The following is a 21,562-nucleotide window of genomic DNA, read 5'->3' as shown; positions in this document are numbered from 1 at the left end:
CTCCATAACTTTCCTCTGATGATAACCCAAGTGTGATTATGTATCTGTTACATTGAATACAATACTCATAAATGGGCTTAAACATACAAGCACTGCTTCACAATCCCATTTTGAACTGTCATCTCCATCGTCACATAAGGTCAGTGCCGAAACATTCTGGATCCTTCGAAGCCACTGGACTGCCATCCTTTGGTCTGTTACCCAAGTCATGTCATTCAAGTAATAGTCCCTAAAATAATCAAAGACAAATAGGAATACATATGACTTATGAATATATTTTATGTTTTACGTTCAATTCTTTAGTGGAGGAAGGAAGTCATTCAATATTCATCTGTGGATCATTCTCCCTCCCAAAACACAGGGATATCTACCCACCAGTGATGCAATTATCTTACCCCATGATCACAATTTTATCTCAAATAGCTGTTGATTAGAAGCTCCTGAAACATTTACATACATATAATATAAATATTTGTGAACATTATCCGTAGCTTTATATATATATATATATATATATATATATATATATATATAAAGTAACCCCTACAGTTTGGGTTTAGTGGGGGGGGGGTTTGTATTTGTTCTTTAAAATATTGCTTCCAGCTCCCACTGGAATTACAATAAAGTAGTGTAGACAAAACCAGGGGTACAGTGACCATTATAAGACATCATCACATGTCATAGCCAATCACATTAGTTTTAAGACTAATTACTGACACTGACACCTGTCTGTCAATAATTGTTGTCAGCGTCACCTTCTCTTTTCTTCAATTGACACCTGACATTGACTCCTGACTCTTAAACCTGACTTTGACAATTATTACTGTCACTTGTCAGCATCATCCCAATGATCAAATTCTGATGCTGACTCCTGACACCTGACTTTGTTAATCATCATTTGCTTCTGCAGTAGAAACCCTATGGTCGGCATTAAGTGTATTAACAGGTAGGAATCTAGAGGTCGCCTACACTTGCTGCAGGTTTATAGCATATTGTGAGACAATAAAAAAGTGGATAACACTGACTGATTGACCGTTCTCTCATCTCTAATTTTAATTAATAACTAAAAATATTTTGCCTTGCCTTGTTTGTTTTATATGAACGTATGCATCTGTTAATTTATTTTCATTATATTTTAATAGGAACAATACATTTATGTGACAGGTACATCAAAACTCTCTTTGTCTGATGCAATCTCACTATCTCTCAGGGGGTGGCTAAGCCGGTCCCATAGTGGGCTACCTTGGGATGGGTCACTAGGTTACTTGCAATTTTTTTTCCTTTACCCCAGGGTAATATTTGTAAGCCAGCCTCTCCTATCTTCTGTCTTTTAGATAACCGCACTGATATATATATATATATAGTACATGTATTAGTAGTGTAATAGTATACATGAAGCCTTTATTCCATCCAAACTAATTTTATGTCATCTGAAAAACTTATGAGGGTTTATTAAGCCAGGGCAGGTGTGGCATGAACCATCGGCTTCCAGTTTATGAGATTTCCTCAGGACAAGTTTTAATCCATGGTTCCTAGACAGGATCCATATTAATAATATTGTATATGAACATTTCATGCTATCAGAAAACATAGCAGCCTTTATTTGCATATATTCTTTTTTTTAAAGTATATACAACTTTACACATAAGACAGAGACAAACGGTAGACAAAAAAAGACAGCTACCATGGATAAGACAAGACTGAATACACAGATCCTGCACTGATTAGTTTATTCTATACTTTAGTGAAGTTGTATGTAGATGTTTTTCTTACTTTCCCTCTCTGGCTCTTGAGTGTGGTTGTATTAATGTTCTACACCAGTAGAGGGTGCAGTGTAACTATTGTAACTGCATCCAAGCAGTGCTACTGATTCCTCCTTCTGTACCACTCAGACTGTCAGGTATTTGTCAGTTTCTCTTTTTGTTGTTTGAAGCTGTATTTTTACTTCTAATCATAGATGAATATTAATTAATTGCAAATGTCACTTTATACAATGTTATATAAAAAGCGTGTTCACTTCATTCTATTTAAAGTCTTATGCCAACAACCACTAACTTAAGAACACAGTAGACATATGCTTTTATTTGCAGCATATTTCATCTAAATTGCAACCATGAACTTAGTTTAACTTACAAGAAAACTACTGCAATTGTAAATAATTATGCCAGAAACATTTTTTAGAGGTTGCACTTCCATTATGTGTGATGTTTAATCATTGTTACAAACATGGGTAATTTGCAGGTTACCGATAATAGTCTCACAGTATATATAGCAGTAAATACCCTTTATATAGTGAATGTGGTACAGATGGACGGCAATCTAGTGACCATTCTGTAGGGCACCGTAGCGGACATGTGACAGCTGTCATCATTATCATCATCACCAGTTATTTATATAGCACCATTAATTTCGCAACGCTGTACAGAGAACTCATTTACATCGGTCCCTGCCCCATAGGTCAATTTTGATAGCAGCAATACCATACCTGCCAACCTTTTGGAATTAATTTCTGGGAGATTCCAGGCAGGGGTCGGGGTTGGAGGGCCGGAGGGGCGGTGCGCGGTGAATCTCGTCATTTTGGCCCCGGCCCCGTGACAAAATGACGTTTTTGACAGGAAGATCCCGTTTGTGGGATATTTGCCTGCTCTACCGGGAGTCCGGAAGACCTACCTGAATTTCAGGAGTCTCCCGGACATTCCGGGAGAGTTGGCAAGTATGAGCAATACACATTCATCTCAATGGAAAAGCTGGAACAGTAAGTTCTGTAATCAGTTTTGATAACTGAGATAACTTCTTATGTGAAGTCTGCACCATCTGTACACACTATTATAAGGATAGTTAAAGACATTGTACCACAGTATTAAGAGTCAAAGCCGCAGACAGTAAACTTTTATATAGGACACTGAAGTCCTTAGATTACATAAGTATTTCTAAAAGACTATAATGATGACATCACTACTCACTGTTTATATCTCTACTAACTACAGCTGTGTGAAACATAATTATCATGGAGAGAGGTCTGATATCAAGTACAGGGTGGGTTGAAATTAAACATTCCTAAAACATATGACTTTTCATAACGAAGGATAAACATGTGAGGTATGTACTCCCTGATACAACTAAATTATAAACAAAACAGTGATAACTGAATTATAAGGAATATAAACATTCAGTCGGTCCGAATTTCTCTGTGGTAAACAAAAACCAAAGAAAATATGGTAATATTATATGTAAGAGAACAAGCAGACTTGGCAACTACTAACGAGCAACAAAGTAAAGCCATTAAAGATCCCCTTGTTGAACTCCCAAAAAGTCACAGTTCACAGAAAACAAAACTTAACTTGCTGTCCTGTTGTTGTGCTACTACTCTGCTATTGTATTTTATTGTGGAGCCGAGTACAGGTTATATTTTTGTGACCGTTGTGTGCGCCTACAACGTAAGACGGAAATATGAATGTGAAATTCAGACATAGACCAAAATAGATCTTTCCCCTGTAATTATGGCAGATACGTTTTTAAGTGTCTTTTAACAAAGGCAAGAAGAATACGCTATTGTGTAGAATACGTTATTGTGTTTGCTTGAACTGTGCAAGTCCACTTCTCCCATTAGATTTGAAAATATATTCCATGATGGGTCAAACAAAAAGTGAATAAATAATAATAATAACAATAATAAAAATAATAACAATAATAATAATAATAAAAATAATAATGATAACAATAATAATAATAAACATAAACATAATAATAATAATAATAATAATAATAATAATAATAATAATAATAATAAAAATAATAATGATAACAATAATAATAAACATAAAAATAATAATGATAACAATAATAATAAACATAATAATAATAATAATAATAATAATAATAAACATAATAATAATAATAATAATAATAATAATAATAATAATAATAAAATAATGAATGCCTTACCCAGAGCTTATGTCCTGTGGTGGAGTAATTATCTTCTGTGTTATATTTGCAAGAGATTCTACATTTGCAGCAAATAATCTCACTGTGGGGTTTTTTGTTCCAGCCTTGAAGAAAAAAAAATATGTCATCAATACAATCATATAAATCAAGTTCAGATTACAAAGCATTGGCCTAACAATACTGACCCCATACATAGGAATATTTGTGGCTATATTAAATATGTGGGCCAATATCACAGTAGATATGGCCCCAAACAGAGGTGGCATACTCCAGCGGTGGTAACCGATGTCCCGATGCTCGGAATACCGACACTCACTATTTTTACAAAAAAAACAACTAATTGATGACAATATACACTTACCTTGACAGCGACGACGTGGATTTCCGAAGACTCTGCTATGCGAAGTGTGATAATTCCGAAAATGCTGCGTGCCAGCGTTGGATTGTGACGTCGCCGAACACATTTAAACAGGTGTGTTAACTATACCGTTAGGGTTCGGGTTCCGATACTTATCTGACATCACAATCCAGAGCCGGCACGCAGCATCTTCGGAATTTCCACGCGTCGCATAGCAGAGTTTTCGGAAATCCACGCCGTCGCTGTCAAGTTAAGTGTATATTTTCATCATGTTCTTGTTTAACAAATCGATATTTTTTTTTAGGAATACTGGTTGTTGGTTGAGCTTTGGGATACCGTACCCCACTCTACTACAGAATGTTCTAAATAGATTGGATCATTTTAAGGCACCCCAGTTGGCAGATGAACACTATTACACCATATGTGTGGCCTTATTTAGATCAAGAGTGCTGGATCTGTCCAATTTGTTCACTCATTTCGGTGGCAAAATTGGAAACTGGGCCGTTGCTAAGATAATGCATTAATAACAAATGTATATTTAGGCTTCATGGAATAAAACAAATATGACTGTTAATATGGTCCAAAATTCACTGTACAGTTAGGACTTAATGTACCATAATGAGTAAACGCAGTTTGGTTGCAGGTTTCAGCGTTACTCTATGAGACTTGCTCAACGGGTCATTTATGACCTTCAATGGACCCACCAAGCACATTTTTTTGTATTCGTTCTCCATGGTCCTTGTAACTGTCTCCAAAAAAATAAATTTGCTCCTAACTTTGCAGGTCAAAATATTTATGGTGCAAACAGTGAAATGTCAAATCGACGTCCAACCTACTAAAACTGTAGGACCACCTCTTTATTTCAGTTTGTTCTCCTAATATACTACTGAGTTTAGCTTAATTTATCATAAATTACTTATGGCAGTAAAGGGATATCTAGACTGCAGTTATTACGCCTTATACCCACTGGGGTTAATTTTGTGCCTTTTAATAGTACTTTACGTGCTAGTGCATATCATGAAAAATCATCTGAAATGGAAACCATTGTGTGCAATGACCCTAAACACATTCACAGTCTTAAGCTAGGTACACACTACAGAAATTTCAACCAACTTTTTATGCCGAGCGATTTTACATGCGATCAATGTTCCGATCGCTCGCTCCATGGACTGCATACACACTAACCTTGTTTAGAATGATAAAGGGAAGAGCGGACGTTCCTTTAGCGACTTTTTACAGCCATGTTGTCGCGAGCAATGACTGTAATTTCGTACTCACTGTTGTGGATCGGTCGGAAACTTATACACACTACACAGCGGAAACGAGATTGGAACGAAAATATTAAACGGAACGACCAACCAAATGAGCCGACAATCGTCCATTTGGGCAGGCTTTCGACCATCGTGTCACTACACACACTGACCCGACTTTTGAACGAGCGGTCGTATGTCGGCTGATTGAGCCGATTATTGGACGAAAACAGTGTAGTGTGTACCCAGCTTTATTCATGTCATTGTAATGTCTATGGTGCACCACAGTGCAGGTGAATATCATAGCTCATCCCTAATCACTTGCATGGAATAGTATGAGAACAATCGTTCTAAGCAGTGCTAAGTGAGATAAGACAATTGCGCTAACAGCTGTAACTTCTTTCTTTGTACGAAAATCCTATGGGCATATACCGAAAGGCTTAAATGTGACCCTCCCTATGAAAACCTCCAACAACACAGAAATCTGTTCTAACTGGGTATTGCATTGGTTAATTTGTACACACTTATGTAAGAACATACGGAAAAACGAAAACTGCAAAAAAATATGAGCCTTCTTCCCCAAGCCTTCTAGGATAAAATGAATGGAAAATGCCACTCCTGTCAGTGTCTCTGTTTACATGTCCTGACAAAGTTAAGAACCTGCCTTCAATCACGATCACACAGCATATGGTGCTTCAGCTACTGCAGGGCATTCTGGGTAATGACACGCAGTGCCTATTTGCCTTTACGCGCACTGTATGGATCCCTTAAACATATGTTGGATGATTTAGCCTCACTATTCTAGAGAAGAAGTGGAGCCATGCCAAAATTCCCTGGCAGATCAACCTGGCTTGGCTCCATTAGTGTAACTGTTGTTTAATGTCTAATTTAATATGAATCTGTACACTTGTCTTGACAAATGTATAGCTATGGTATAAGCAGAGTGACAAAATAAGTATTATTTTTAAGACCAGACTAATAACGCAATTATTTGGATGATTATGTTTAAAGTTGTCACCAAGAAAAAATCCAGTAAAACATAACAAAGTATAGGGTATATGTACTAAGGCAAATATGGATTCAAGAAAGACAGATATGACACTTTTTCCTCTTCTGTTTCCTGCACCTGTTGGTTGCTTTGGCCATCTACCAGGGGATGTGCCCTGGGGTGGAATACGGAAGGGGGCAGAGTGCGTACACATTGTTATGAGATTAATCCCCAAAACCCTTCTCTACCTCTAAGGCTGGGTGCACACTTCAGGTTTTTCAGCTGACTATTGGGTCAATTGAGCTATAAACAACCGTTCTGGCCAATATCGCAGTAGTGTGTATACTTAAACGATGAACGATAGCAGTTCCGAAGTACCAATCATTGTTTCATTGAATTGTTCAGCAGAACTATAAATTTCACTCCAATGTCGTATCGCTTCTGCAGAGTGTATGCCCTCAAGATCAGGATCTCCATAGAATCTACAGAGTCATGATATTTTCAGCCGACGGTTATGACAGATGAAGAGCACAGATCTGAAGGTAAATAGTGTAAAATGTGTATAGTGTGTACACATGAATCTCCATGCTGATGGGGACCTAATTTTTTTTAGTCGTTGGTACAATCGTTATGGAAAACACATTGGTCGGAAAATTCAGTAGTGTGTACCCAGCCTTAGGTCAGTTCTGTTTCATGTTTGAGCAGAGCTGTATTGTACATAATAACTAAATATTACATATGTAGCCACTCTGCTCAAAACCAGGGGCCTGATTCATAAAGGATCTTAACTAGAAAAACTTCGTATTTCAGTCTCCTGGACAAAACCATGTTACAATGCAAGGGGTGCAAATCAGCATTCTGTTTTGCACATAAGTTAAATACTGGCTGTTTTTTTCATGTAGCACACAAATATCAACTTTAAATTTCAGTGTTCAAATAAGCTATCAATTATTTGTGTGCTACATGAAAAAACAGTCAGTATTTAACTTATGTGCAAAACAGAATGCTAATTTGCACCCCTGACATTGTCATATGGTTTTGTCCAGGAGACTGAAATAAGAAGTTTCTCAAGTTAAGATCCTTAATGAATCAGGCCACAGATCACTGAGGCTCTATGTACGGTACTGCACAGAGCCCTGCCCATGTTAGCCATTAGCCAATGAGGACAGATTTAGCAGCCTGAAAGTTTAAAAATAAAGATAACAAATTAGAAAATATGTTGCTGTTTTCAACACAAAGTATACCAAACAAATCTCTACAATGGTGCAATAATTCATTATGTGTGTTTATTTAATGGCCCAAAGTGCTTAAATATGCTGTAACATATAGTAACCAATCAAACTATAGCTGACATTTCTCTAGTCAGTTTTGAAAATGAAAGCTAAGAACTGATTGGTTGCTATGGGTTACATAACATTTTTGCCTATTGGCCAATTATATTAAATTTGTCTCAATTTGCTCCATAGAAAACCTCCGCTGTTACATGACTGGGCATGGATTATACCACTTTTCTTATGATAACATACCTTAGGATAAGGGATATGAATGGTCTGTGGATACTGTTGTGATTCTTCTCCATAAAATGTATATTCTATAACTGGTACTTCTGTGTCGTTAAATTCAACAAAGGCCAGGAATATTGCATTTGGTGACCACCATAAGGCATGGTTGGAAGAAAACATTTCCTCTGAAAATATAAGGGAAGAATGACATGTCACTATATAATATATATTATATGATAATATTATATTACGTCATAATATATAATTTACAGATATCACTATAAAACCAACACCAAAAGTGACTTATCCAAGCTTCAGATAATGTCAGTGTTATTAATATGTAGTGTAAAATAGAATATAACTCAACCCCCTCCCCCCCCCTTTACATATTCTATCACTTTGGTGGGAGACCCTCCTCTGGAAACACCAAATTCGAGTAAAAGGTTCTTCTGATCTGCCAGGACCACTCACCGATGGTCAACGGCAGAAGTGATGTCTACAAACATAAACTTAAGGTAAAAATATCTCTAAAGGCACTCAAACCTAAATATAGATGGAGTAGTTGTAATTGTAAAATAAGTGTAGCTCTTAAACCAAGCAAAAACAGGGCTTCTAAAACTGTGTACCCCTAAAGATACCTGAAACACATTCTTGCAGTATTTCAACCAATTGAATTGAACTCAAAATAACAATGTATCCTTATAGGACTGGACAAATCATATTAACTACAAATATGGTGTTTCTCAAACATTTAAAGGCATATGGTATTGTTTAATAAACAGTTACACACATCAGAAGGTACTTAGTGTAATAAGTGTAGTAGATGTAGACACTTTAAGAGGTACTTAGTATTAGTTGACATACAGTAGGGGTATAAATATAGAAAGTATAGGATACAAAGAGGTTGAGAAGCTGGTCTAGGTAGATTTCACTGCAATACAATCCCCACCATGACATGTTTAAAAATAATTAGTGAAAATTGATTTAAATAAACATAAAAGGAATTTTCCTGAGCATTATGAAAAAAAAGACATTTTTATTATGAAATAATGAATGAAAAATATTTAAACAGGGAATGTTATTGAAAATTGGGGATTGTTGACAACTATGCATGATACGTTTTGTGGGTGAGACACAAGGGGGGGTATTCAATTGTTGCTTTTAACGCGCTAAAACAAAAAAAAACAAGCGCTCTAAAAATATTAGCATTAATACGGTAATTACTCGCTAAATTTCATCTCGCAGCTCCCTGAGCTGCGAGATGAAATTCAGCGAGTGAACTACCGTATTAACGGTATTTACGCGCATATTACCGTATAAACTGTCATATTTTTCGAGCGCTTGTTTTTTTTGTTTTAGCGCGTTAAAAGCAACAATTGAATACCCCCCAAGGAATCTGAGAAGAGATTGTAAATTGATTCTAGTTGCTACATGAATAAGTTACATTGTTAACAAGGATGAAAAAAGTCAAAGTGCATCAACTTCAATCAATTAACCGTTCTAGATGTGTTGATCCAAATGAAGGCTAACTAAAACTCCACTGAGGTAGTTGCGAATTTGTACTCAGAGTGGAGAAAGGAAAACTCTCCATTATAAATTGCAATCATATAGATTCCCTATATCTGCAATGATTTCCTTAGCCTACCACCCATTCCCAGCTAAGAGGTGGCATAGTCTATGTAATAGTAATTCCAAATCTGTGGATGATGAGATCCTAGTTAATATTCTAGAGAAAAGGGGGCCATCACATAGGGCAAACAGCTGGTGCACCCAGCAACGGGTGCTTGATACACTTTGTACTTCTTCTCAAGCTGGATGTGCAAAGTCTTGAACTGAAACCACTCTCTCAGCAAGTGACTACTGGAATGGATAGTGGAGGGGCACCTAATTGTGATGCTCCCACTTTGCCGCTCGCTAACTTTTTTCATTACAATTATCTTTCTGAGGCCATGGAGCACTGTTTGTTGTGGGTTGACCTTGCATTATATAGGATCTGTGGTCTGTGGATGAGAGCATAGTCCTTGAGGTTGGTTGAGTCTCTGGGTTCCAGTTTTTCTTAGTGGTGATGGGAGTGAGTCTAATTAGGAGAATGGATAAGGGCGAGCGTTGAGATAAAGGTAGAAATGGCTGTGGGGGTAAGAGAAAGTGACTGAGAATGTGGGTGTGGATAGTAATTGTGGTATGTGTTGGCTTGACAAAAGAATTAGAGGAGGTGGTGCTTAAAATGTGGGAGGAGCAAGGTGTAGGTAAGTAGCTTAGTGAAATGTAAGATATGATGGAATCAATGGGTGGGTTTGTGTATCAGTAGATGTGCAGAGGACACATGCGAGATAGATATGAGATAGATAGATGTATAGATATGAGATAATTAGATGGATGGATATATGAGAGATAAATATAAGCATAGATAGACTACAGTAATGGATGTGAAATCGGACAAACACAGATGCTAAGGATAAATATTGAAAGAAGAATTAGACTGAATAAAATATAAGGAATAACAAGAGGAATGTATAGAAAGTAAGACGATTTTTGGGAAGAATGAATAGCAATTAAAGTAAAATTAAAGGAAGAAACCATTTATTTAAACTACTTTCATTACAATGGCTGCAGGTGGCCAAGGTTGATTTTATTGTTCTTTTCCAGGAATCTGATCCATGTTTGTTTACCACTTATACTTTTCACTTAACATTTATAGTTATTATGATAATTGTGTTACATGCTTCCAGCTCCTGTTTTCTTGTTTTAGTATAATCTTTTTGTATGTACCCCAATATTATAATTTGTGTAGACCACCTATACAGAATTAAAATACAGATTCGTTAAAAGTGCTTACCTTCATACACCCAGTCCGGTATTCCATTATAGATTTTATTTTCCTCTCCATTAAAGGTAATCTGGACACTTGCTGCATCTGGAGTATTTCTTATATAAATATTGTTTTTCCTAACATATGCCTAGAATTGGAAAATAAATGTAAGCACAGTACAAGGTTCCCAAATATGCAGTACGGACTGTGCAGATACAGAAGGGTGCAACTCTTTTGGGGAAGGGTGGTAGTAAGGACACATTAAGTAGGCAAATGACAAAAGGGGGCTAAAGTAGGAGGCAAGGTTAGGGGAGGTAATGACCAAAAACGAGGAAGACAGACATGAGATAAAATGGGTGGGGGTACAGGATCTTTGCACCAGAGCTCAGGGTGTTCAGCTATGTCACTGCCCTCCTCATTGTCCTCCGGAGGAAAGGGAGAACAGTCACTGCCCTCCTTATTGTCATTCGGAGGAAAGGGAGAACAGTCACTGCCCTCCTCATTGTCATCCAGAGGAAAGGAAGAACAGTCACTGCCCTCCTCATTGTCATCCGGAGGAAAGGGAGAACAGTCACTGTCCTCCTCATTGTCACCTGGAGGAAAGGAAGAACGGTCACTGCCCTCCTCATTGTCATCTGGAGGAAAGGGAGAACAGTCACTGCCCTCCTCATTGTCATCCGGAGGAAAGGGAGAACAGTCACTGCCCTCCTCATTGTCATCAGGAGGAAATGTAGAACAGTCACTGCCCTCCTCATTGTCATCCAGAGGAAAGGGAGAACAGTCACTGTCCTCCTCATTGTCATCCGGAGAAAAGGGAGAACAGTCGCTGCCCTCCTCATTGTCATCCAGGGGAAAAGGAGAACAGTCACTGTCCTCCTCATTGTCACCCGGAGGAAAGGGAGGACAGTCGCTGCCCTCCTCATTGTCATCCGGAGGAAAGGGAGAACAGTCACTGTCCTCCTCATTGTCATCCGGAGGAAAGGGAGAACAGTCACTGCCCTCCTCATTGTCATCTGGAGGAAAGGGAGAACAGTCACTGCCCTCCTCATTGTCATCCGGAGGAAATGGAGAACAGTCACTGCCCTCCTCTTTGTCATCCGGAGGAAAGGGAGAACAGTCACTGCCCTCCTCATTGTCATCTGGAGGAAAGGGAGAACAGTCACTGCCCTCCTCATTGTCATCCGGAGGAAAGGGAGAACAGTCACTGTCCTCCTCATTGTCATCCGGAGAAAAGGGAGAACAGTCGCTGCCCTCCTCATTGTCATCCGGAGGAAATGGAGAACAGTCACTGCCCTCCTCATTGTCATCTGGAGGAAAGGGAGAACAGTCACTGCCCTCCTCATTGTCATCCGGAGGAAAGGGAGAACAGTCACTGCCCTCCTCATTGTCATCAGGAGGAAATGTAGAACAGTCACTGCCCTCCTCATTGTCAACCAGAGGAAAGGGAGAACAGTCACTGTCCTCCTCATTGTCATCCGGAGAAAAGGGAGAACAGTCGCTGCCCTCCTCATTGTCATCCAGGGGAAAAGGAGAACAGTCACTGTCCTCCTCATTGTCACCCGGAGGAAAGGGAGGACAGTCGCTGCCCTCCTCATTGTCATCCAGAGGAAAGGGAGAACAGTCACTGCCCTCCTCATTGTCACCTGGAGGAAAGGAAGAACGGTCACTGCCCTCCTCATTGTCATCTGGAGGAAAGGGAGAACAGTCACTGCCCTCCTCATTGTCATCCGGAGGAAAGGGAGAACAGTCACTGCCCTCCTCATTGTCATCAGGAGGAAATGTAGAACAGTCACTGCCCTCCTCATTGTCATCCAGAGGAAAGGGAGAACAGTCACTGTCCTCCTCATTGTCATCCGGAGAATAGGGAGAACAGTCGCTGCCCTCCTCATTGTCATCCAGGGGAAAAGGAGAACAGTCACTGTCCTCCTCATTGTCACCCGGAGGAAAGGGAGGACAGTCGCTGCCCTCCTCATTGTCATCCGGAGGAAAGGGAGAACAGTCACTGTCCTCCTCATTGTCATCCGGAGGAAAGGGAGAACAGTCACTGCCCTCCTCATTGTCATCTGGAGGAAAGGGAGAACAGTCACTGCCCTCCTCATTGTCATCCGGAGGAAATGGAGAACAGTCACTGCCCTCCTCTTTGTCATCCGGAGGAAAGGGAGAACAGTCACTGCCCTCCTCATTGTCATCTGGAGGAAAGGGAGAACAGTCACTGCCCTCCTCATTGTCACCTGGAGGAAAGGAAGAACGGTCACTGCCCTCCTCATTGTCATCCAGGGGAAAAGGAGAACAGTCACTGTCCTCCTCATTGTCACCCGGAGGAAAGGGAGGACAGTCGCTGCCCTCCTCATTGTCATCCGGAGGAAAGGGAGAACAGTCACTGTCCTCCTCATTGTCATGCGGAGGAAAGGGAGAACAGTCACTGCCCTCCTCATTGTCATCTGGAGGAAAGGGAGAACAGTCACTGCCCTCCTCATTGTCATCCGGAGGAAAGGGAGAACAGTCACTGTCCTCCTCATTGTCATCCGGAGAAAAGGGAGAACAGTCGCTGCCCTCCTCATTGTCATCCGGAGGAAAGGGAGAACAGTCGATGCCCTCCTCATTGTGATCCGGAGGAAAGGGAGAACAGTCGCTGCCCTCCTCATTGTCATCCGGAGGAAAGGGAGATCAGTCACTGCCCTTCTCTTTGGCATCTGTAGGAATGGGAGAACAGACACTGCCCTCCTCCTTGGCATATATAGGAATGGGAGAACAGGCACTGTCTTCCTCATTGGCATCTCGAGGAAATGGAGAACAGTCGCTGCCCTCCTCATTGGCATCTGGAGGAAAGCGAGGACAGTCACTGTATTCAGAAACAGCTACCATTAGCCAGTATATGGATCTAGCAGAGCAGTTGTAAAAACTCAACTTTTTGTCACCTCTTAAGTTCAAGCAGTAAAAGGGGGAGATTATATTTGCGAAAACTTATGATATGTGGATAACAGGGCTCGAAAGGAACATGCTTTTTTCACATTGAACTGCAACAAATTTTTAGGTGCAAATGTTTTTATAAATCTGTCTCACAATGTAACATCTTTGTTGTTTGCACTGAATTTATAGGATAGGGTAGATAAAGTGTAGAAATAGTGTAGAGAGGGGGCTTGGCAGTTTAACTTGTAAATGTCAACGTTGCTATATCCTATTTGTAAGCAAGAAAATAATGTCATGGAGTGTCATATACACAAGAGACAATAATATCTCTGCAATTATTAATAAAAGTGAAAGCCACATTTAACATATAAAATTATTAAATTTGAAATGGAAATATAATACACAAATAAAATCAAATCAAATACAACATCTATTGTTTTCTTCTTTAAAAATCAAATTGGAATCTCCTTTCCTGCCTCATTCCAAATGGAAAAATCAAAACAGTAATACGAATGTGACAGTCATGAATTCATATAATAGAGCAGCCACATTAATGAGTTAAGTGCTATCAGCTAGAGGTGTCAATCCGCAATCAGCCCATCAGAAACGGTTAGCTAGTGCTGCAGATCATCATCATCATCATCACTGGTAAAACAGATGTACGTTCAACTCAGCATGAGCTCCATTTTGCCGAAGTCTCTCAGTAACTGGTACTTCTAAATGCTGACACAACTAAAAAGTACCATTAAGCTAGTAATAAAGGTAAAGGAGGGAAGGGCTTAGGGTAGCCACATATAATAAAAGTGACGCATATTTGGCTAGATGCATCACTGGACTTTGGTCCAGCACCCCACCCATTTATTTATAGGTGTTTTTACTTAGTTTAGCTTTCATCCAGGTCCTGCTAGCATTATCTATAACCCATAAGCTGATGCAACAGAGAGGTATGCACCCTGTTATATAAATTAATTCTTAGTGTAGGTACCTATATGAATGAGGTCACCTTATCGCAGTAGATGGGCATTCACAATTTGATCAAAATGTGCACTAAAGATCACGGGCCTGATTCATTAAGGAAAATAAAGCAAAAAAAAGGAGTAACTTTGCACCTTGGAATAACTATGTTGCATTGGAAGGGGACGTAAATTTAAAATTTGATGGCAGATTTATATTTGGGCTAGGGCATGTCCTAGATCAACTGTAAATTTCCATGTACAAATAAAGCTATCACGTATTTGTGTGCTACATGAAAAAACAGCCAGAATTTAACTTATATGCTAAGTAATAAACTAATTTGCACCCCTTATATTGTAACATGGTTGGTCCAGGAACAAACTTACTCCATTTTCTTTCCTTACTTCCCTTAATGAATCAGCCCCCACATGTTAATTTCAGATATTATATATTAATATTACATTGTTGGATATACAACAAATGGTTGACAGTATGATAAATATGTATTTGGTGCCTAAAATTAACTCCTGCATTCTTGTCCCGATATAGTAATATGTGGCACCCCCCACCATTTCTGTACTGTTTAAGACTTTGAGCCATGTTAGTGCATTTAAACTGTAAATGACAACTCATTTGCTTAACTGGTTTTCTGCATAGAATAAGAGTTATTGTGTAGACTGTTGGATGAACTTACCAGTTTATGATCAACAGGAGACCATGTTATATACTGAATACTATCAGGCAGTTCATTTGCAGTTACCAGCGCTCTGGGAAACAAAACATGCAGTGGGCGTTTGAGTGGTGAGCGACCAAAACAGCCATTCACGTAATATGCTCATATCATAAAACAGATCAACAGAGTTAATGGATCAAACTTATTTTTCAAAAACGTAATGAGATGATATACATGCAATCAGCACATTTAACACTTTATGGCCTCTTGATGGTGTCTTTATGGCACAGGGAGATTATCGTCTATTACACTTGTAAATTTTTATTGAAATTATTGTAGAAATAAGCAAGTCTTGGAGAATACACTTATAATCATTAACATGCAAATTAAAACATAGAATATTTTTTTTAAATAGAAATAACCTAAAGCAGTTTTTGCAACTTATAGTTTCTAGGCTGCAGCTGAAATTCAGTATCAGTCTCAGTGCATGGAGAGCCATAGGGTGCTTAGCTGCAATATACAGTATCAGTCTCAGTGCATGGAGAGCCATAGGGTGCCTAGCGGCAATATACAGTATCAGTCTCAGTGCATGGAGTGCCATAGGGTACCTAGCTGCAATATACAGTATCAGTCTCAGTGCATGGAGAGTCATAGGGTGCCTAGCGGCAATATACAGTATCACTCTCAGTGCATGGAGAGCCATAGGGTGCCTAGCGGCAATATACAGTATCAGTCTCAGTGCATGGAGAGTCATAGGGTGCCTAGCTGCAATATACAGTATCAGTCTCAGTGCATGGAGAGCCATAGGGTGCCTAGCTGCAATATACAGTATCAGTCTCAGTGCATGGAGAGCCATAGGGTGCCTAGCTGCAATATACAGTATCAGTCTCAGTGCATGGAGAGCCATAGGGTGCCTAGCTGCAATATACAGTATCAGTCTCAGTGCATGGAGAGCCATAGGGTGCCTAGCGGCAATATACAGTATAAGTCTCAGTGCATGGAGTGCCATAGGGTACCTAGCTGCAATATACAGTATCAGTCTCAGTGCATGGAGAGTCATAGGGTGCCTAGCGGCAATATACAGTATCACTCTCAGTGCATGGAGAGCCATAGGGTGCCTAGCTGCTATATACAGTATCAGTCTCAGTGCATGGAGAGCCATAGGGTGCCTAGCTGCAATATACAGTATCAGTCTCAGTGCATGGAGAGTCATAGGGTGCCTAGCTGCAATATACAGTATCAGGCTCAGTGCATGGAGAGCCATAGGGTACCTAGCTGCAATATACAGTATCAGTCTCAGTGCATGGAGAGCCATAGGGTGCCTAGCTGCAATATACAGTATCAGTCTCAGTGCATGGAGAGCCATAGGGTGCCTAGCTTCAATATACAGTATCAGTCTCAGTGCATGGAGAGCCATAGTGTGCCTAGCTGCAATATACCATATGGCAGAAAAGGTCTGTATTTGGCAGTACAAAATATTATATGACAATAATATGTGTAGGTGAAATGTCCCTTGTAGAAGGGCTCACCCCTTGAAAAGGGACTTTTGTGTTCTTTTGTAACTACTGTAGTTCCAGATAAATCATTATTTATTTTAATCTAGATAGTTTTGCAAAATACTGCTGGAGCTACACATCTAGGACATCATAGATTGGCAACAATTATGCCAAAATCCATGCATCAACAATCAGATGGAATACAATGCAATACCATTATGCTATTTATTATAATGTACAAACCAGAAGTAACTTATTGGGTCACATTTTGCTCTAGTTCATATACTGGAGAATTAAAACTTACTGAGTTTCAACATTAAGGATTCGGTAAGAGGCTTTGTATGAATGTCTCCAAATCTGGAAATCAAGCAGAGCTTTCAAAACATAATCAACAAATCTGTTTTATTATAGTATATATATATATATATATATATATATATATATATATATATACACATCACATTGTTTTATTAAAGAAAAATTTGTAGCCTATCAGATCTTATAAATCATAAAGCCTATGAAAAAACAGAATTCCCTCGGCTCTCAGTTAATGCTCTATGGATCTAGTGGAGATATGGGTTAGAGCCCCGATCCTAATAAGAGTGTAGAAAGGCAATTCACTAACATTGAGGTATAATTACCATTTACAGTCCACAGAGACTCATTGTGTCTGAGTTTTTACAGAAATCTCTCTCATATTGCTTCACTTCCCAAACAGTTGTGCAGAAAAATGAGCGGAGATTTCTTACCGTAATAGCCGGTAATATGAGCATCTGAACATCGAGCCACTGAATCTGCCACAAAGCTTCTTATTTTCCGCGTGACTATGTTTTTAAGAGGTACATCTTAGAAGATGTATTCTTTTTTTAAACTATATTCAGCACTGTGATGTTCTCGTCACACTGGTTTTCATTAAACCAGCTGCTCGCTCTACAGGTTGAAGATTGCAGTCAACTGATTTGCAGTTGCTCACATGTCTTTCTTTGCACTTTGAATTAAAGCCTCAATGTCATGATCCTGGAGTATGCTCTTCAGTCCACTGTTGTCCTTTGCTGCTGATGTTTCTCCCTCAGAGTTACATGCTGCCATCACCAACCCAACAATCATCCCTCTTGCAAAGTCAAGGTGGTCTCCTCTTGAAGCCATGCTAGCAATAATATAGGCAACCAAGGCAATCCAGCATTTGTATACATGACTTTGACCATGTTGCAATGTTATTTTCTTGAGTAATGCATGAGCATTTTAACAAAGTGTTTCCATCTCTTGTCCATTACCAGTAAGACCATCTGTCTCCAGATATCTTTTGGTGGGACATCCCATATAGCTCTTCTTTTTGGGATATTAATCCTCATGATATGAGACAGATGGAGGCAATGGAGGGGGTTGGAGAATACAGAATTGCAATATGAGCAGAATTTGTAAAGTCAAGTAACCATTAGATACACTCCTTAGAGTAGATCTAAAGCAACTAAGCAAATGTTTGGATAATGGAAAATTACACTTTTAGGTGAAATATCTGAAGTCCGGAAAAGTTGGACTGACAGTTACATTTACTAGTTGTATCAAGTGAGATTAATTATAGTATGATTCCCTGTAATGTTTGCCAAAAAGGGACTAAATTGCAGCTGATAACAGCAAGTTAGACTGATATCTCAACATGTTGGACACCAAAATGAGTATGTATGGTTGCCAGAACAATGGGATTGCAATTGATAATGCTAAGTGGCAGGATCAGTCATGTCTGGCTAGCGAAATAATCTTCTGGTGGAAGATCAGACTGGGATGACTGGGGAAACAATGTTCTGGCAGGAAGATCGGTCATGTGTGGGTACAGAAACAATGTTCTGGTGGGAAGTTCAGTCACGTGTGCCTAGAGAAGCAATATTCTGGTGAGAAGATTGGTCATGTGAGACTAGAGAAGCAATATTCTGGTGGGTAGATTGGTCATGTGGGCCTAGAGAAACAATATTCCTGTGGGCAGATTGGTCATGTGAGACTAGAGAAACAATGTTTTGGTGGGAAGATTGGTCATGTGTGCCTAGAGAAACAATGTTCTGGTGGAAAGATTGGTCAGGTGTGGCCAGGGAAACAATGTTCTGGTGGGAAGATTAGTCCCATAGGACTAGAGAAACAATGTTCTGGTGGAAAGATCGGTCATGTGTGCCTAGAAAAACTATGTTCTGGTGGGAATATTGGTCATGTGTGCCTAGAGAAACTATGTTCTGGGGGAAGATCGGTCATGTGTGCCTAGAAAAACTATGTTCTGGTGGGAATATTGGTCATGTCTGGCCAGGGAAACAATGTTCTGGTGGGAAGATCGGTCACATAGGACTAGAGAAATAATGTTCTGAAGGGAATATTGGTCATGTGTGTCTAGAGAAACTATGTTCTGGTGGAAAGATCGGTCAGGTGTGGCCAGGGAAACAATGTTCTGGTGGGAAGATTGGTCACATCGGACTAAAGAAACAATGTTCTGGTGGGCAGATCGGTCACATAGGATTAGAGAAACAATGTTCTGAAAGAAAGATTGGTCATGTGTGTCTAGAGAAACTATGTTCTGGTGGGACAGTAGATTCTGTTACCTTCTCATAGTTATACTGTAGTAGTGCAAATTTTCTGTCTGCAGACAACTCATAGAATGATGCGTTGCTGTTATTCTGACAAGACACAATGAAAGAACAATGTTAAGGAACATTTCAAAGATGCTAAAACTAAATGAACTGAAATGACAGGAATGTTACATACTATTGTGGTATCCGAAATTAACGTTTTTGTTTCTCCAGTGTCAACGTTATTTACAAGCACATTATTGTCTCTTGTCTGGTAGAGATACTCGTTGTCTAGAAAAGGTAACGCAGGATTAATCACAAAATACACATTGGCTTATTGAAAGTTCACATGTAAACTATAGCTAAAATACAATCTGGGCCTGTTTTACATGTTTTCAACAATGTGAAGATAAAATAATTAAATTCTAGGTCTTAAAGGAACTGTGTAAATAAAATCATAGATATAATGCGGCTCAAATTGAGCGAGAGGTTATATGTTCATAATCTATAAATTATAAATAAAAAAACATTATAGCAATAAAAATAAACCTGCCCCTCCACCATCCTGTGCCCGGTTAAGAGCTCTGCTGCACATCTATCAACTCAATGATGCCCACTTCCCTCTTGGCATGAGCCGCACATGGGAGGCACTGTTTGAAATCTTACAAAAAATAGTCTGGCAAGCGGACGTATAAAAATATATAAGTGCAGAATAGCAAAGGCTGAACTACGGTGGGTGCAGAGGGAGCAGAATCTACTATGCCTCTGAGCTTCCCGCACCTCTGGGGGGCCCTCAAATCACCCCCAAAGCTACCACTCTGCTCTATTCAAAACAAAGTGATGGGGGCCCCAGAAGCAGAGTCCTCTTCTGAGCAGTGAATGCACAGTGGGTATAAAAGTAGGCAGAGCATCATGGAACTGTTACAGCTATCGGGGTCACCAGGTGGATCTGGTCACATGCTGCTCTGTTCTCAAACCTTGGTGCCCCTTCCTACATGTTTATGAAAATTGTAAATAAAGGGGAAAGCATCAACGACAGATAAAGAAGTGGAGAGCAGAGTGAAGTGGAACCATTGAAGTCATCGGAAAACCCATCAGATCTGGTAAAATCCAACATATAAATTCATTATAATTTATTATTTTTTCTTGCATTTTTGAATTGAGTTTTTTCGAACACCTTTTGTGTAAAATGTGAACACCACAAAATAGCTATAAAGTTCACGATCGTAAATGTTTTTCCTTAATCAGAAATATAATATCATTTTGGTATTAGCACCCTTTAAAATAAGTGCCAGAAATATAACAGCAGGGGGCGCCATCTAGTAGAGAACACTTGAAAAATGGTTCATATAATGTGCAATATTTTTAAACAGTTAACCACTTCAATCAACATGTTTTATGCTTACACAATACTTGCAAGTCATAAAGGATTTCATTGTGTGCTTAAGAAAAGTACTTTAGCACTGAGAGTCATAAAATATACAATACATTAAAGATGTATCCATATCTTCCAAACTACACTGTAATTATTGATACATTCTCCTTACAGAAAACTACAGCTTAGGGGGGTATTCAATTGACGGCGTGATCGCCGAAAATCGAGCGCTCTAAAAATATTACCGTTAATACAGTAATCCTGCGTGTAAAAAACGTTAATACGGTAATTTACTCGCTGGATTTCAGCTCGCGGCTCAGGGAGCTGCGAGCTGAAATTCAGCGAGTAAATTACCGTATTAACGGTAATATTTTTCGAGTGCTCAATTTTCGCCGATCATGCCGTCAATTGAATACCCCCCTTAGAATCACTACAAACATTTTAAGTTAGGTAAATATTTATATGAAATATTGTAAAACAATTACCTGAAAGCCACTGTATCCCAAAGGATCTATACCTTAAAGTATCACCAAAATAGTCATCCAATGTGTAGGTCTTGCGAGGATCTACCTCTTCTTTTGTGTCTAGAAAAAGAAAAATCAATTGTATTGAAAAATCACTGCATTTATTTTGTCTTCGTATTGGTTACTAATCACAACAAGTTATTCAACGGGTTATTGGAGTTCTCAGTATCCAATTTAGCTAATAAAGGAACTACAAGATAATAAACAGTCACTGGGGTTTGTTAAAAGT

The 21,562-nt window shown here is 39.2% G+C and overlaps 1 protein-coding gene across 2 annotated transcripts in view; it reads right to left on the bottom strand.

Annotated features, from left to right (window-relative positions):
- The window catches only part of DPP4 (dipeptidyl peptidase 4), an 88,827-nt gene that overhangs the window by 24,296 nt on the left and 42,969 nt on the right, over positions 1-21,562 (bottom strand). Inside the window, exons 4-12 of one of the 2 annotated variants that reach the window (XM_075180756.1) lie at positions 21,295-21,393; positions 19,631-19,725; positions 19,468-19,542; positions 17,190-17,242; positions 15,411-15,483; positions 10,880-11,000; positions 8,068-8,228; positions 3,946-4,049; positions 88-229 (exon numbers count right to left, since the gene is read on the bottom strand). In XM_075180756.1, coding sequence (XP_075036857.1) covers positions 88-229; positions 3,946-4,049; positions 8,068-8,228; positions 10,880-11,000; positions 15,411-15,483; positions 17,190-17,242; positions 19,468-19,542; positions 19,631-19,725; positions 21,295-21,393 — 923 coding nt within the window. The remainder of the gene's footprint in view (positions 1-87; positions 230-3,945; positions 4,050-8,067; positions 8,229-10,879; positions 11,001-15,410; positions 15,484-17,189; positions 17,243-19,467; positions 19,543-19,630; positions 19,726-21,294; positions 21,394-21,562) is intronic. The other variant, XM_075180757.1, reaches the window with a different exon arrangement.

The sequence above is a fragment of the Mixophyes fleayi genome, chromosome 7 (genome assembly GCF_038048845.1).
Source record: "Mixophyes fleayi isolate aMixFle1 chromosome 7, aMixFle1.hap1, whole genome shotgun sequence".
Taxonomy (NCBI): domain Eukaryota; kingdom Metazoa; phylum Chordata; class Amphibia; order Anura; family Limnodynastidae; genus Mixophyes; species Mixophyes fleayi.
The sequence above is the reverse complement of the archived record's forward strand: the minus strand, read 5'-3'. Positions and strand labels throughout refer to the sequence as shown.